Genomic DNA, 17,572 nt, shown 5'->3' on the forward strand with positions numbered 1-17,572 from the left:
AAATGCTTTAAGAATGAGGTTGAGGGGCTGGAGAGATGGCTCAGAGGTTAAGAGCATTGCCTGCTCTTCCAAAGGTCCTGAGTTCAATTCCCAGCAACCACATGGTGGCTCACAACCATCTGTAATGGGGTCTCCTCTTCTGAGTGCAGGCATACACACAGATAGAATATTGTATACATAATAAATAAATAAGTATTAAAAAAAAACGAGGTTGAGCCTCGGCAGACAGGTAAACTCTAAGAGTGGTGGCTCAATCTACACAGCTGAAAGTGTAAGCAGCCCCAGTGGATGCTCAAGTCCAGGGAGGTAAAGCAGTAAATGTGGTGTGCTGATAATGACAGGTCAGAGGGCGCAGGGGAGCCCATCCCATGCAGGGGCTGCAACCTGCTCACAGGTGCATGACTGCATCCTAGGAGAGACAGCTGCGAGGCAGGGTGGGGTGGGGCCTCACCAGGATGCCCAGAGCTAAAGAAAAGACTCTTCTCTGAGCTAAAATCTCACATCTATCAAGTAAGCAAGAGGCCTGCAAGCAACCTTGGCACTGAGAAGGGCATGTCCTAACTGGCATCCACAGAGCGCTCAGCCTTTGTAACACACGGAGTGGTAAAACAGTTGAATTCATACTTCTCAACCTGTTTCATGAGTTTGGTTGCATGAGTCACCCTTACAGATGGTCTCTGAGCTAAATGACAAAACAAGCATTTGCATTTAACAAACTGAGCTGAAGGCCCCACTGAAGAAGGAAGGCAGGGCCAGACACAAGGGCTCAGCCAGTTCTTACTGTGTTCTGAGGGAGCTAAAGACTTGGGGAAGCACAGAAGCCCCAAATCCGGTCATCAGTTAATGTGGCTTGAATGAGAGTGGCCCCATAGGCTCATATATTTGAGTGCTTAGTCACCAGAGTAATGAACTGCTTGATGGGATTAGGAGGATTAGGAGGTGTGGCCTTGTTGGAGGAAGTGTGTCACTGGGGGTGGGCTTTGAGGTTTCAAAGGCTTATGCCAGACCCAGTCTCTGCCTGTCTCTGGATCAAGATGTAGCTCTTGGTTACTACTCTAACACCTGCCTGCACGCCACCATGCTCCCTCCCTGCCAAGATGACAATGACTCGCCCTCTGAAACTGTAAGCCCCAAGGTCAATGCTTCCCTTTATGAACCTTGCCTTGGTCATGATGTCTCTTCATGGCAACAGAACAGAGAACGAGACTCTTGGAGTCTGTCTTGCACAGGCTCTGCCGACTCTTCCAGAAGGCTGAGCCTACCCTGTCAGCACTGGACTCTATCTAAACAGACCCATTTCTGCATTCAACACCTAGTTTCTGCTCTAGAAAGATGGAGTTAACTTACCGTGAGTTTCTACCTTGTCTGCAGGAACTGTGCGCACATAGATATAAGACTTCATTTTTTCTCTTTCTACCACCTGAGTGTCTAATGTTAAAGATTTCTTCAGGGCCAGAACTTCATAAGTAAGAAATAAAGAACCCCTAAAGAGAAACAAAAAGTTCCTTATAAATAAGGATCTAAATATGACCCAATAGTGAACTGTTTTCTATTTTACTAAAAACACAGCCTACAGTAACACAAAAGTATCATTTTACATGTGTGTGTACACATATATATACTTATGAGCACACATTCATCTCAGTTTAACAGCAAGCGGCTGCACAATTGCATTCAAGGAAGAAATAGAAGATTAGCAGCACCCCAAAGCGTGCTCTCTCATTCCTTCCTGGCTAATCAGGAGTAATAAGCAGAATGTCATTGCTGTTCATCACGTGTGTGCTACCTGTGTGTGCTTCCTTAAACAACAGTGTTCTGTGTGGCTGACTGTGAATACTCACACTAGATGTCTTCTTTCATTCAGCCTTATGTTCACGTGACTCACCCACACTTTCGTCTGTACACATGGTCCCCTTGCGACAAAAATACACCTACCACACCTTATTTACCGGCTCTCCTGCAAACACTTAGGGCATTTTTAATTTGAACCTACTGCATGCAATGCACTACACATTTTATAAATAAGTACATGTGTTCCTCTACAAAGGCATGTTCAACATTCTGACAATTCACATCCATGGCTACTCCATGTTAAGTGGCTTCTGTTAAGATTTCCCAGAGTGGCATCACGAAGATAATTAACTGTTCACTGCTACTTACCCTAAAATGAAGGATCCAGTAAATCTTATTATATTCCCTTCAAAAAGAAAGAGGAAAATTCAACGTGACTTCATTTTTAAAAGTATGACAAAAAATAGGCAACAGTGTAAACTTTTTGTGTATAACTGGGCCAAAGCTAAATTGTTGTTATATAGGTACCACATTACATTACATATTATATGTAGTATATGTCACTATACTACATGGTGGCACTGGGTAAAACATATGACTTATGCTCATGGCTTCCACACTCATCCTTCAAGCTCCTGTTATGCTACCCCAAGCCAAGTCACTGGGAATGCAGGTCCCCGTGCCAGTTGTACAGCAGAATCACAGACTTCCAGAGTGGACCACCAGGAAGGTCTGCAGCTAGAGCTAAGGTGGGCTCACCAAGCTTCTCAGACTCTATAGAGAGACTGTCTGTCAAGTGGGAACAGTAAAATGACTTTCCCCCCAAATAACTGTGGTATACTTGGTCATTTAAGCACCAGAGATCACATGGCCCCAATTAAAAAATAGGAATGTGTGCGTGTGTGAATGTATGCCCTCTCTCAGGCATGGGTGCGTGAGCATGGTGCATGGAGGCCAGAGGAGGGTATCTATCTTTCTCTTTGCTTCATTCTGCTGAGACAGAGTCTCTCACAGAACCTGGAGCAAGGCAGGCAGTGATCTTACCTCTGCCCTAAACCCTCAGGGCTGAAGTCACACATGCCCGGATTACATCCAGCTTCTTACTCACATGGGCTCTGGGGATTTGAACTCAGATCTTCATGCTTGTACAGCAATACTCTTTCCCACTGAGCTGCCCTGCCAGCCCAGCAGATATTTGTGCTTAGTTCTGTCTGGGGAGACGGGATCTGACTATGTAATCCTGGCTAGCCTGCTTTCTATGTTTGGGACTGGCCCTAAACTCACAGAGATCCATCTGCCTTTCTCTCCGGAGGGCTAGGATTAAAGGCATACTCCATCACACCCAACTCCAGTGGGTCTATCTTAAAGTTTCAAAGGAAACAGCTTAAGGACAGGGACTTCACCGTATTAACACTGTCATCTCAGGGCTGAAAAATAGCGTCTAGTGCAGAGCAGATGGTCAATAAATGTTTATCGTGAAATAAATAAGGGTGATTGTAGCCAGCTTCATCGCAGGACTATCTTTGCACTGCCAGCCCCAAAACAAGGACATGGAAACTCAACTATGAAAGCTTGGCCATTAGCTTAGGCTTATCTCACCAGCTCTTGTAATTTAAATTAATCTGCTTTTATTAATCTACGATCTGCCATGTGGCTCAGTTACCTCTACTCTGTACTGTATGCCCGACCTCTGCAGTGTCTCTCTGGCATCTCCAAGTGCCTAGATTCCTTTTCCACCTTCTCTCTCTCCCCTATCCTCTCCTGCCTAGCTATTGGCTATTCAGCTCTTTATTAAACCAATCAGAAGGTGCCTTGGCAAAGACACATCTTCACAGTGAACACAAATATTCCACCCTTGTTATACAAAGAAAGAACCAGCGCGGGGGGGGGGGGTTAATTTTTCTATTCAAACACCGAGAAACACCTCCTGCATACCGTAGACGACAGGAAGCAATGGGTTGGAATAACAAACAAGACACTGCGCTCCGAGTCTGTCATGGGAGAGTCAGATAATTAACCAAGTTCTATACTGATTCTACTAAATGGCAAATGGTGGCTCTACCCTGGCTTTTGCAGGTAGTAGGCAACAGTGTGGGGCAGATCAGAGCAGATTCCATGCCACCACAGGAAAAAGAGCTCTTGTCTGGGTCTGGGCTTACAAATGCAGCACGAACTCATTAGTACAGAGCACAGAAGCAGACGGGAGTCAGACTGGGCTGTCAGCTTGCAACGCACTCCAGGAAAGCGGCCACCAGCTCCCCACTGTTTCTATTAGAAAATGCTGTTCCCTGAACTGTACTCACGGATGTTCCTCCAGGACGTGTGACTTCTTAAACGGGAAGCCGAGGTTCCTATTCTTCTGCAACAGATGACACAATAGGCACCGAGGGACATCCTGGGTGGAGAGCAATGGAACAAGGGCAATTGGTATAGACGTAAGGTCAGACCCTTTCTTCTGACCCTAAGCACAGGTCACTATCACAGTGGGTTGCCCGCATTAGAGGGCTCAAAACTCAACAAACATCTCAACTAAGGGTTTCAGTCCTAAAAACAAAGCAGGGAAATTTTACTAGCACTTTCATTATTCTTCAAGTTGTGTTCAATTGTGAGTAGTGATTAATAGGAAATCAGGAAATTTTAAGTTATTAAGTAGAATCCCAACACGGACATTTAACATTTTTAAATGTCCTTTAAAGACCAGATAAATAAAGCCCAACAGCCGTGGAGAGAAGCAGCAAATTTCCACTAAGCGGCCAGCACTAACGGCCTGGTAAGTTAGGCCACTCTCGTCTAAGGAGCCCCAGACTCACCCTACGGATCTTCTGACCTCAAGTAATGAACAGCAGCCTGGGCCATCAGGTCTTGGGATAGTCCATGATGCTGCAACAAGCTAACGCACACAGCTTCTAAACATTCCTTTACATTTTATCATTTTTTTAAAATAGATAGGGTCTCTCTACATAGCCCTGGATGTCCTGGAACTCACTATGTAGACCAGGCTGGCCTCTAACTCACAGAGATCCACTTATCTCTGTCACCTGAGCACTTTTTGTAGATATAAGTCTCTGTGTTGGAACTCTGGGGCTGCCAGGCCCTTGTGGTGGTATGTTTGACTCAGGTTTTAACATCTTTGATCAAGAGCTCATCTCTGTGGGTCTGTTTTCTCTAGGAGTCCTGTATGCTCTGATCCATATATAGTACAGTATAACATATCTCCACAGACTAAGACAGATAATTCCATTTGATGGGCTCAAGCGTTGGACTTAAGAGTTTCAATTTCCAAAGCTTTAGACATGGTTCAGTCAGTAAAATGTTCGCAAGAAAAGCATGAAGACATGAGTTTGGAGGCATGTGGCAAGCCTGGGCAGCAGAATGTGCCTATCACCCCAGCACTGTGGATAGGACCCCAGCACCGTGGATAGGACCCCAGCACCGTGGATAGGACCCCAGCACTGTGGAAGCAACAGGGGCTTCCTGGAACTTGCTGGTGGCCAGCAAGTCTAGCCAAATTGGTCAACTCCAGGTTTAGAGAGTTTCTGAAAAACTAAGATGTTGCCAAGGAGATGATTCAGTGAAGGGAAAGCGCCTGTCACCAAGCCTGGGGTCCTGGCAGTGGAAAGAGAATCAACTCGTGCATGCTGTCCTCTGACCTTCACACAGGTACGATGGCACCCCTGCCTTCTGTGATTAAAGGTGTGTGCCACTACCGCCTGACTAGGGAAATTAATTTTGAGTGCTTCTCAAATTCCCTCTTATTGGTTCTATCAATTCATTTTATGGAGAGTATAGAAGTAGGTGCCACCACAAGATTCTGAATTCACTCTGTCATGGGATGCTGTCAGTTATGTAACGCCAAGCAATAGAGTAACCACCAAATCTTTAAATTTTAAATTAAACAAATTTAAGACAGGCATGGTGGCACACACCTTTAATCCCAGCACTCAGGAGGCAGAGGCAGGTGGATCTCTCTGAGTTTGAGGCCAGGCTGGGTTACATACAGAGTTGCAGAACAGCCAGGCAAGTCTACATAGTGAGATGGGAAGGGGAGAATGGAGACAGAAAAAGCCAATACGGAGCCTGCTGACAATAATCAAGGAGAAAAGGTACCTGAAGTTAAGGTAGTGGCTCTGAAAATAATCAACAAAACAGACGTAGGAGCCAACAGGACAAGGAAATGAACAGAAAGCTGAATGTGGCGAGGAAGAGAGCGGCAAAAGATAAGCCAGGTTCTCAGTCTCTGACCTGGACTCATAAGAAAACACTCATCAAAGCAAATACTGGGAAAGGAGTGGATGTGGCAGTAAGGAGGGATTCCCAACTTAACACATTTAGATTAAGGGCTTTATGAAATACTCAGGTAAGGCCAAAAGGTGCCACAGTGCCACAGAAAGTTCTGCTGCATAGGCACAGTCACTCACTAACACGTGTCGCTGGGGCCACAAGTCTGGAAACTTTAATGACAAATTATTATCCAGAATATCTCCTAGGAGCAGGTTCTGCACAGGTTCTTAATAAATGCAGATTCCTAGACACCTAATGCGTCTCTGCTCAGTCTCACAAGACTGAAACCACAGTGTTTTTCCTTACTGAAAGATCTGAGGGGGATCCTCATGTGGACTGGAGATAGAATTTGGTTCTTGCAGGTGGTTGGCAGGATTCAGCTACACTCTAGGATAAGACTGACATCTCCCTTTCTTTGCTGGTAATGAAGGAGCCACCTAAGCTCCTAAATGCCTCCCAATGGTGGTTCTGCAGACAGCCCACTACACTGCAAAGTGACAACAGCTTGTCCCATCCTTGCCAGGTCTGTCTGATCTACTTTCAAGGTCTCTGCATGGATACAGAAGGCTTTCCCAGATAACTATGATGATCTTTCCATTACAGACTGGGAAGGGACCACAAGCAGGTAATGAGAAGTAAATATGAAGAAAATACATTATAATATACAATGTTATAAACAACATTGTATAAATAATGTATAAAACAACAAATAAGGAACATATTTTTATATTAAAAATCTATTCATGATCTATAAACTCAATTCTATTTTCAAAATTCCCTTTGCTATCTACATAAAGTATAATCACACGTTCCAGGGAAGGCGGCATGGGCATTTTGGGGGGGGGCGCAGCATTCTGCCTACCTGAAGCTCCTCTAAGCATTGTGGTACAAGGTTTTGTAGACATGTTTTCATACTTATTCAATAAATGCCCCAGGAATGAGATAGCTGGGTCAAGAAACAATGTTCAATGTTTTTAAGCACAATTGCAACATTTTATATTGCACCCAGCAAAGCCAAGTGTCCCAACTGTCTGACATGCTTGCTGATGCTTGCTTTTAGCCTTCTTAGTGGGTATACTACAGATTTATCAGTCGCTATGAAATTTCCAGACAACCATGCTGAGCACCTTTTCAAATGCATGATAGCCATTCATATATTCTTTTGTTGGAATATCCCTTCAAGTCTTTTTTCTGCTCCTAGTTTGCTGGGGTTTTTTTTATTTGGTTTTGTTGTTGTTGTTGTTGTTGTTGTTTGTTTTTTGAGACAGGGTTTCTCTGTGTAACAGTCCTGACTGTCCTGGAACTCACTATGTAAGCCAGGCTGGCCTAGAATTTACAGAGATCCTCATGCCTCTGCCTCCCGAGTGCTGGGATTAAAGGCATGAGCCACCATTGCCTGGAGGCTCCTAGTTTTTTATATATGCTGAAAGTAAGTCTTCTATCAAACATATGTACAGATACCTTCAACTTTCCTCTCCATGTCTGTGACTTGAACTCACAGAACTCCATGTCTGTGAGTTTCCTTAAAACTACGTTTTTGACCAGGCAATGATGGTGCATGCCTTTAATCCCAATACTTGGGAGGCAGAGACAGGTGGATCTTTGTGAGTTCAAGGCCAGCCTAGTCCACAGAGCTATTTTCAGGACAGCTAGAGCTGTTACACAGAGAAACCCTGTCTCAAAAAAGCAAAATCAAAAAACAAAACAAAAAAATTACATTTTGATGAGCAGCTTTGATAGAATCTATCTTATCAATATCTTCTCCTTTGTGGTTATTGAATTTTATATCCTAAAAACCACTGTGCAGGCAGAGGTGGCACACGCCTTTAATCCCAGTACTTGGGAGGCAGAGGCAATGTGATCTCTGTGAGTTCAAGGCCAATCCTCTCTACAAGGCGAGTTACAGGACAGCCAGAACTGTTACACAGAGAAATCCTCTCTCAAAAAGCCAAAAAAAAAAAAAATCCGAACAAACAAAAAACTCAACAACAACAAAAAAATCATTGCCTAAATCATGCCATTGTTTCTTATAATTCTAAGACAGTTTTGTGTTATATTTTATGTTTCAGTCTATGTTTCATTTCAAGTGAGTTTTGAAATGGATTAAGTAAAAATGCTGCAGGTCCCCCAGCGGCAGCAGTGGGCCAGGTGGCAGCAGGCAGCTAACAGCAGGTCCTGAGAGCAGCCAGTCCCATACAGGGATAGCGCAGTTCCCCAAGTGGCTGCAGCAGGCCATAAGGAGGGAGGATAGATGGGTCTGCCATGAGACCACACGGCAGGTCTTCAAATGCAGCTGGTCCTGGGCAGGAAGTCACATGGCAGGCGAGAGACAGAGACATGAACAGGCACATCATGCAGCTTGAAGTTGGATATTTGTTTAGTAGGTTATGGAAGGGAAGAGGGAGAAGGAGAGAAGGGGAGGGAGGGAGGAGGAAGGGAGGGTAGGGGAGAGAGAGAAACAGAAGGGGGAAAGGGGAGAATGGAGAGAGGCAGAAGCTGCCTTTTGGGCAGGAGGGGGTAAAAGGAAGAGACTCAGGCTGCAAACAGGAAGGAAGATCTGCCTGCCTCAGCAGACAGGGGAGGGAGTGGGCGGGGCTTGTCTCTTAAAGGGACAGGACAGACCATTACAAGTTTCCTTATGATTTCATTTGTGTGTATGAGTGCTTGCCTGCACACGTGTACCACGTGTGTGCAGTGACCTTGAAGGCCAGGAGAGGGTGTCAGATCCCCTGTGTCTGAAGCTATGGGTGACCATGAGCCATCCTGTGGGAGCTGGGAAACGAGTACGAGTCCTTCGTAAGAGCAGACAGGGGTCTTAATTGCTGCCACGTTCAATTTTTATGTATTTTGATAGTAAGTGAACTTTTTCCTATGTGGAGATCCAACAGTGCCAATAAAATGTTGAAACAAAGTTCTTTTCAGCAATAACTGTACCTTATCCAAAAGTCAACTGACCACATGTAACACAGGCCTACTTCCAGACTCTATCCACCCTGCGGACCCATCTCTCCACCCTTAAATACGCAGCACAGGAAGACGCGTGCTTGGCTATAAACACCAAGCCCCAAAGCTAGGTCATAAAGGGTTCCTGATTTGACCCTTTTTTATTTTTCTGATACAGGATCTTGCTATGTAGCCCAGGCTGGCCTCCAACTTGTGAGTCTCCTCTGCCTCAGCATTCAGAGAGACAGAAGTCTAAGCTCCCAGGCACCATGCCCAGCTAGTTCTTCCTCAGGAAGAGCTCTTCTAGATTCTTGCCTCTTCCACATAACTTTGGGTAACTGTTTAAAAGAGCTTCGGGGATTTTTACTGGGGCAGAAATAAAATAAGTAAAACAAGGGAGCAGGGCTGGCAAGATGGCTGGGCAAATAAGCCACTTGCTTGTTGCCAAATCTGGTGAACTGCATTCTATCCAAAAGATCCACATGCTGGAAGAGAACCAACTCCTTCAAGTTGTTCTCTGACCTGTCCATTCAAGCACGGCAGCACACACATGCCACTCCCAAACTACATACATGTATGTATACATATGTATACACTATACGTAAATGAATGCAGTAAATTTTTTTAAAAAGAATTTTGAGGGACCGAGAGGGAGATAAGTGGAAAGGCAAGGCTGGTTAAAGGGAGAAGACACGTGTGATGCAAAAATCAGCATGAGCTTAAACGTGTAAATATAAAGAGCAAGAAGTTAGAACTACCTCCTGCCTCAACTGATGCTGGAGAGATGGCTAGGGTGCTCTGAGTACCGAGTGCTCTTTCAGAGGACCCTGGTTCAATTCCCAACACTGACATGGCAGCTCACAATTGTGTCCAACTCCAAGATCTGACACCCTCACACAGCTATACACGCAGGCAAAATACCAAAACAAATACAAATTATTAATTAATAAAAAGACTACAGGTCAGAATTTGGGAATGGGATTAACTTCAGAACCTTCTGGAGGCCTTCACCTTAAAATGACGGTTACTGGGTTCAGAAACCTATCAGCATACCAACTATTCAGGTCTTCCAGGTCAGAGACGTGCAAGACTTGGCCTGAATGACTAAGGTGTGGCTCATGAGATCACAGAGCATAGAAAAGTACACCTGCACGCAGGTGCTCTCCTCCGAGCCTCAGGAGCAACCGGAGAAGTTCAGCGATCATTTAAGAAAAGGGTCCGAATCAGGATCTAAGGAGCGCGGCGGGTCACAGGGTCCCTCCGAGGCCGCGCAACCTTCCGAGGGCTCCGTGTCCGTGCAGACCCACGGCCCTCCCCGCCCGCAGTTGCTGCGACGCCCTTGCCCGCCCACGAGCCCGCCCACCCGTCCGTCCTACCTGCCGGTGCACGGACTCCGCTCCGGGAGGACACGGCCAGCTGCAGAGCCCACCCTCTGCCGCCACTGGCGACCTGCGCCCTCTCCCAGGCGGCTGTAGGCACGTGATCCCGCCCCCGGGCGCTTGGCCCCGCCCTCGTGCCCCGCCCCCAGCGAATCGCTCCACCCACTAGAGTGTCGCGGTCGCGATGACGCATGTACAGGGCAGGCGCAGTGGGTCGGCGACGCCACAACGGTTCCTGTACGTGTGGGCGGAGGAAGGCTGCCGGCTCTGAGCCGCTTAGAGAAGTATGTTGTGTGGGCCTCATCGGAAAAAAGGAGGGGAGGAGGAGAAAAGACACGAAGCCTCCCGGTTCTTATGCGTCGGTCGGAGTCCCGCAGCCTTCCTAAGGCCTGTGGTGTGGGGTCACGGGGCCGTCACGCACTGTGTCACGGTTCCTGCAGGGGAAGGTTCCCATACCTGGGTGTAGGTTGGCTCTCACTCAGGGACCTTCCAATGCAGATCTTTAGAGGATGTAATTTATTATATTCAAAAGAATACAAAATCTGAAGACTTAGATATTTGTAAATTAAAGTTACCTACTTTGACCAGGTATTTTGTCTCATCGTGAAATGAGGTTGTGGATCACTGTGATTTTGAGGCTCTTTTCAGAAGTATCATTTCGTAATGTCTGCTCCCCCGCCCCCGGAATTTTGCCTTTGTGTCGTTCTCCTGAATGTAAAAAGAAAACATTTGAATGATGAACCTAGTTAGGACGTGTTGGGCTCCTTGAGTCCTGGTCTCTTTGTAGCCCAGGCTGCTCCGCGTTCAAAGCGTGCACCACTCCAAACCGCCTTGGAGCTTACTTTTTAAGGACTAATTAGCCACGAGTAGAATTTGTTTGCAAGTAAGAGTTGTGCTTTATTAATATTCCAAATAGTCTGTTTTACCATTGGTGTAAATGGGCCTATCTGTATGCCTCAATGTTAGCTTTTTAATACTGGCATTTAATTTTTTTTATTTCATCTCAGATGTAAATCCCCAAAGTAGGTTAAAGTTTATGGATTTTATGTCACTTTATCCTTTTTAAATTAAATTTATTTATTTTAGCATCCTTGAGGTCATCTGCATCGTCTGCCTGGGAAAAGATGGTCAACGTTTTGAAAGGAGTGCTCATAGAATGGTTCGTACTTTTAAGTTTACACATTGGTTCTTTTTATGTATATATGCCTTTTCCAAAATTTTTTTTTGCTGATCTAAATGAAATCAAGGCTTCAACTTTGAATTTCCGTAAGCTTTCTTTTTAAGTGGGACAGACTTTGTTGCTAAGTTTTCTTGCTGGTGTTAACATTTCATTGTCTGTTAACTTAATATAATTAGCATTATTTCCAGTTATTTTTGATCAGAGACATATGTGTTAGATTAGCCTTGATTTGAGAAACAGTATTATGCTGAGTGGTGGTGGTGCACCTTTAATCCCAGCATTTGGGAGGCAGTAGCAGGCAGATCTCTGTGATTTGGCGGCCAGCCTGGTCTACAGAGCGAGTTTCAGGGCAGACTCCAAAGCTACAGAGAAACCCTGTCTCAGAAAAGAGAGAGAGAGAGAGAGAGAGAGAGAGAGAGAGAGAGAGAGAGATTAAGAGATTAACCTAGATTAAGGCTTCAGGAAGGTGGGGCAGGTCTTTAGTCCCAGCACTCAGGAAAATAGAAGCAGGCCAAGTTGGAGGCCAGCCTAGTCTACGTAGTTTCAGGCCAGCTGTATGGTGAAACTTTGTCTTTAAAAAGTAAAAAATAAGATAATACAGGAGCTCGGTTAAGTCTTTGCCAGTCCAGAATGTGCTCCTTGAAAAGAAATGAGAGCCGAGCAGAGCAAGTTTTTAAACTTCTTAGCATAACTTTCAAAGGAGAAGCAAGAAGCCACATTAGTTTCTAGAGCTGAGTTCCTCAAAGTGACCTGAAATCCAGGCCTTTGCTGCCCCTCCCTTCTCAGACTAGGACTCCTTGTTCAGTTTTCCCTTGGTTCTCTGGATGCTCGCTCCCCTGTTGAATATGCTGCTGTCTCCTTTTCTGTTTCCCTATTGTGAGTCATTGTATAGGTGCTGGTGCTTTTATTGTGCCAGCAGAGCTGAAGCGGGAGCAAGGACAAATCCTAGAAAACCTGCAAAATTTGCAGCAACACTGTCCAGTGGAAATACCATTTCCCAGTAACTACATTAAAGCATGCAATGAAACAGGTGAAGAGTTAACCCAGATATCCCAAGTTAGTCGTGATTTTTATTTTATGTGTATGAGTGATTGCTTGCATCTGTGCCTGAGGTGATCAGAAGAGGGCATTGGATCTGGAATTAGGAACAGGTCGTGAGCCACCATATGAGTGCTGGGATAGTGCAGACTTGGACTTTGGGAAGGTGAGAGTCTAACAAAGTCAGTTTACAACAATCACCAACTGTTGAGTAGGAGGGAATGTGAAGCAGGAACTAGCTGAGGAAGGTAGGGGGCGGAACTCAGAGATGTGGGATGAGGTGCGCACTGGGTGCAGAGAGAGTCATCTTCATGGAGTGGTGGGTTACAGCCAGGTTAGAGTACGATAATCATCTTTCATCATCGGAGACTCGTTCCGTGACCCCACTGCTACTACCCCTCCCCCCAGTGCGTCCTGAGACTGCAGGGCCTACCTACCATAGCATGTCTTTCCCTTCTCCGTGACTTGGAGAATTCTTAGCAGTTGCGGAACCCAAGTCTTTGCACATGCTTCACCAGTGCTGCCATCAGCTCACACCAGCCCACAGCCCAAGAACCTTCACCTGAAAATAAGCAAGGTGAGAACCCTGGAAAGACAACTGGCTGGCTGGAGAAATCTGTCACAGCACTAAATCTGTTTCTTTCAACAGATCTGGTAAAGTGTTGTTCTAACTGAGTGACTGGGAAACTAAGCATGAGCAATGGTATTTTATTTTTAGCCTGATCTGGATAGAAGTTTAATCCAAAACATTAGCCTTTTAATTCTTACATAGCCCACAGTAAAGCAGTTAAGCCAGAGTATTAATGGTGGCCATTTAGTTCTGCCTTTGGTGAACTTAAATATCAAAGTGTCTGGTTGTATTAAGAATCCTTCCTCCCAGGGTTTGTCTTAGACCACAGTATAAGGCCAAGAGCCTGGAGGTACAACTCAGTGAGCCAGCTTGTGTTCATATGATTCGGTCCTCAGCTCCAAAAAGACAAAAACACCTGTAAAACTGGGTTTTTTAAATACCTGAAAATTTGTACTTTTATGGCAAGTATCTTTTGAGATCCACCACTGATCCCCAGGTTCACAGATAGTATTTCCTTAAATCTTGCCTACTAAAGTAGTTACTGAATACTGAAGTAGACATGCACCCAGCATCTGTGATGTTCTGTTCCATTTGGCGCTGCCTCAGAGAATTTATTAGAGAGAGAAATTGCAGCTGCTTTACTGTGCACTAACAAATGGATGGGATGTGTATTGTGAGACCAACCAACCTTTTTAGTCAGGCTTAGAAGCTTTTAGTGGGTGTGAGAAGCAAGTTGGAGCTAAGAGAACATCTGTCTCTTATTTCCTTCTTTCACGGTGTTTGTCTTGTCAAACACTTTACTTCCTTAGCAGGGCCATGTTTTCAAAGCAACCAAAACAGTGCCTAAACCTTTGTGGCAAAGGTGTAAAGATACATAAATGTGTTTACTGAACAGAGCCGGTTAAGGGAATCAAATCAGATTTGTGACCTCAGCTAAATCCCAAGTGATGGATGTTCTCCACCCTTCCTGTCCCAGCAGGAGAGGGAGTGGGTAAGAGGACTGAAGTGAGGCCTACGCGTATGAGCTAAGCCTGTACCGGGCTCCAACAGCCCGGGCTAGAAATCGAGTAGTCACGTAGGGCTGCATGTCTGCAGCGGTAAGCCTGGCTGGGATGTGAGGGACAGTGCTGCTGGATCCCCACCACTTTGTTCCTCCACATTGATCCAGTGCCTACAGTTTACTGGATCCAGTATTGAGATCTCAGGCTGGGAAAACTCAACTTTAGAAATGCTTTTGGAAATGAAGCCTTATTATGTCTGCTTGAATCTGTAGCCCACACTGTGCTGTCTTTGCCCTTGTCACCCCCACCATCACCGGCCTCCACTGCCCCTGCAGTCCCTGCTGATAACTCACTGGGCCTTTATGCCTGCTTTTCCTCTTTGTTGCTTACCCAGAAGCCTTCAGTCTCCCCTGGCGTCCCTCACACCTTGACTCTGCTTGGAGAGCCTGTTTGCATTCTCTCCTCACCAGGAATAGAAATTTTCAAGAGATACATTCCAGTTGGCTAAGTGTTACCCGAAGCATGGCTTCTTCTCATTCATTCAAAGCGCTCTTCTCATTCTGCTGACAGCGTCGGGCAGTACACTTTCACTTGTGTCACAGCTAATCGCGTCATTTTGGTGGTCTCACCGTGATACTGTCTATGCTTTTCACAGATCCCCATGTTGTCTCCACACAGATGTTAGGCGGGTGCTCTGCCACTGAGGAACACTCCCCAATCCTAAAATTGTATTTATAGTGCGTTGGAAGATGGTTATAGATAATAGCTTGGTGGTGTCTGCCCTCTACATTTCCAGGCAGAGGAAGTTTTTCCTGTTAAATATTCCTGATCCCAGGATATCAACTGGATATGCAATAGTCGCTAGGTTTAGGAATTCTCATAAAGCTCCTTTGCTAGTAGGTTTCTCTCAGAGCCTTCCCTCTACTTAGAAAAAAAAAAAGAAAGAAAAAAGAAAGAAAAAAATAGTCCTTTATCCAGATTAGAATTTGTTTTGTTTTGGTTTTGGGTTTTGGGTTTTTCAAGACAGGTTTTCTCTACGTAGCCCTGGCTGTCCTGAAATGCACTCTAAGACTAGGCTGGCCTTGAACTCAGAGATCCTCTTGCCTCTGCCTCCTCATTGTTTGGGATTGAAGGCACACACCACCACCACCCAGCTTTAGATTACAATATTCCAAACTTTCTACATTTCCTATCAAATGTCCCTTAAACTGTGGTCATTAAAAGACTTTCCAAGGCCAGTGCCCTTGGAGTCTGAGTCTCTGCAGCAGTAAATCCTACTGGGATGCGGGCTACAGCTGAAGTGGAGGATAATGTGCCATCAGCAAACACTGGCAGCATGGTTCAGCCCTGAGGTAAGTGCACAGCACTCCTTGGGTCCAGTGGTTTAGCTCTTCATTGACTAATGTCAACTCATTTCATTTAGAAAAATGTAGAGATACGAGGTGTTATAACCATTTAGCCACTGCTGTTTTTAACACCGCTTAGGGAATTATTGAGAGTAATTGGTATCAGCTGTGAAAGCATTGCTTTTAATAGCAAAATAATTCACTTTGCTTAGACAACAGGCTTTTTTTTTTATTATTATGACCTCCTGTTTACCCTTTTTACTGAATTACATCTAGATCTGATTGGATTCACAAAACAGCTATTTCCACTGTGTGAAACGCATTCCTACAGAAAACAGTGCATGGTTTTGAGGCTATTTTGAGATTTCTTGTAGAACCTGAGATAGCCAAAGACAGAAGTTCTTGGAGTCTGACGTGGGGCTCAAGCCACCATTTGAGTCCTTGTGGTGCCTTTTTTGCTGGGAAAGGAGGAAGTAGCCTGGTTTTAGAGCCCGGTACTACTGAGGGTCTTTGCCAGTCCCTCTTTCCCTACCTTCTGCCCCTTTATCCCTCATATTTATATAGACAGGGCCAAGTGACTCTGATTTCCATCCATCAACCACCTGCTTTGTCCACCCCACGGCTCCTGGAGTGGCCTCTTCTGCCCTGTTTGTTTGTCCTGTGCTCTCTGTCAGCTAAGGAAGATGCAATTCTAGGCCCTGTTAAACTGCAGAGGGATAGCAATGGTTTCTCCTCTTGTGAGAGACGAGTTGTTCTTTAAAAGCCTCTCTGAAGTTGTCCTAACTTGACATCTAACATGAAGTAATGGCCACAAATCATTACTATAAGCTGAGAGGAAGTAAGACATTGAATAATAGTTCCGAACTTTAAAAATCATCTTAAAAATTCACCATGTACAAATGTAATTGCTCGAGTCCTTATGGCGCGGTTGACCACAGGATGTCCTATAATAATTTCTGTTTGTCTCCACAGCGATCCCGCCATGAAGCAGTTCTTGCTGTACTTGGATGAGTCCAATGCCTTAGGGAAGAAGTTCATCATTCAAGACATTGATGACACACATGTCTTTGTCATTGCGGAGCTGGTGAATGTCCTCCAGGAACGAGTAGGGGAGCTGATGGACCAGAATGCCTTTTCTCTTACCCAGAAGTGAAAATGCTACATGTTGAGCACTCGGAAATTACAAACCACAGACATGACAGAGAGGCCTATTCAGTGTCTCATACAACACTTAGACTTCTTACAGCATTTTGTGGAAAAGGCTGCAAGATCCTTTATTCAGACAAAAGCCCCTAAATGAATTTTTTTGAACCCTTAAAAAAAATCTTTAAAGAAGAACTAACAATTGGCAGCAATTTGGCTTTTATTGTTCTTTAATGAACTAATCATAATCATGTTGGTGCTATGGCTCGGCTGGTGAAGGCCCTTGCCACCAAGCCTGACAGCCTGAATTTGATCCCAGGGAAGGGAAGACCTCTGTGTTTGTCACCTGACCTCCACATGTGCCTCCCTTCCCACACAGACAAGCAAACGTAATCAGATATAATCATAAGTGATTTCCCTACCTTTTTTTTTTAACACCAATTAAATACACCAATAAAATAGTGGAGTTTGGTTAAATTATCACTGTAACCGAGATATTATTAATTTTGCCTCTCTCTGTTAAGTGTGCAGTAGAAACAGGTGGGAAGATAAGCTCTGCTGTGTCTTCCGTTTTCCTTCGTCACCCTGTGCTGGTGACAGTGCCCTCTCGCGTGTGCCAGCGCAGAAGATGCAGCAGAAGTACGTGTATGGCGAAGAGCTGGGGAGATATATGAAGAGGTGGGGTGGGAGACTTGCATGTGGTTGTACTCTTCGGTCATCTGAAACTGGATTTATATAAACAAAATACATAATGGTTCAAACAGATGCAGTGAGGTCAGCATTAATGGGGTAAATGTTGCATTTTTTATCCATATGCTCTAAATCTAGCTAAATCAAATATTACTCTCTTTATGCCTTTCAGCAGTCTGCTTAATTGTACTTTTCATAACAATGGAATT

At 45.0% G+C, this 17,572-nt stretch overlaps 2 protein-coding genes across 3 annotated transcripts in view; one reads left to right on the forward strand and one right to left on the reverse strand.

The window, feature by feature from the left end:
* Serac1 (serine active site containing 1) overlaps nucleotides 1–10,498 on the reverse strand; it is a 38,112-nt gene extending 27,614 nt beyond the window's left edge. For both annotated transcript variants that reach the window (XM_048420461.3, XM_048420454.3), the window contains exons 1-4: nucleotides 10,392–10,498; nucleotides 4,095–4,186; nucleotides 2,161–2,197; nucleotides 1,348–1,484 (exon numbers count right to left, since the gene is read on the reverse strand). In XM_048420461.3, the coding sequence (XP_048276418.1) occupies nucleotides 1,348–1,484; nucleotides 2,161–2,197; nucleotides 4,095–4,185 (265 nt within the window). In that variant the 5' untranslated portion in view covers nucleotide 4,186; nucleotides 10,392–10,498. The remainder of the gene's footprint in view (nucleotides 1–1,347; nucleotides 1,485–2,160; nucleotides 2,198–4,094; nucleotides 4,187–10,391) is intronic.
* A 50-nt stretch (nucleotides 10,499–10,548) lies between these two features.
* Nucleotides 10,549–17,153, forward strand: Gtf2h5 (general transcription factor IIH subunit 5). Its single transcript, XM_048420469.2, has 3 exons — nucleotides 10,549–10,678; nucleotides 11,481–11,553; nucleotides 16,503–17,153. The coding sequence occupies exons 2-3, from the start codon at nucleotides 11,519–11,521 to the stop codon at nucleotides 16,681–16,683; spliced, it is 216 nt and encodes a 71-aa protein (XP_048276426.1). The 5' UTR covers nucleotides 10,549–10,678; nucleotides 11,481–11,518; the 3' UTR covers nucleotides 16,684–17,153.
* Nucleotides 17,154–17,572: the final 419 nt, after the last annotated feature.

Source organism: Myodes glareolus, chromosome 1 (genome assembly GCF_982192425.1).
Source record: "Myodes glareolus chromosome 1, mMyoGla1.1, whole genome shotgun sequence".
Classification (NCBI taxonomy): domain Eukaryota; kingdom Metazoa; phylum Chordata; class Mammalia; order Rodentia; family Cricetidae; genus Myodes; species Myodes glareolus.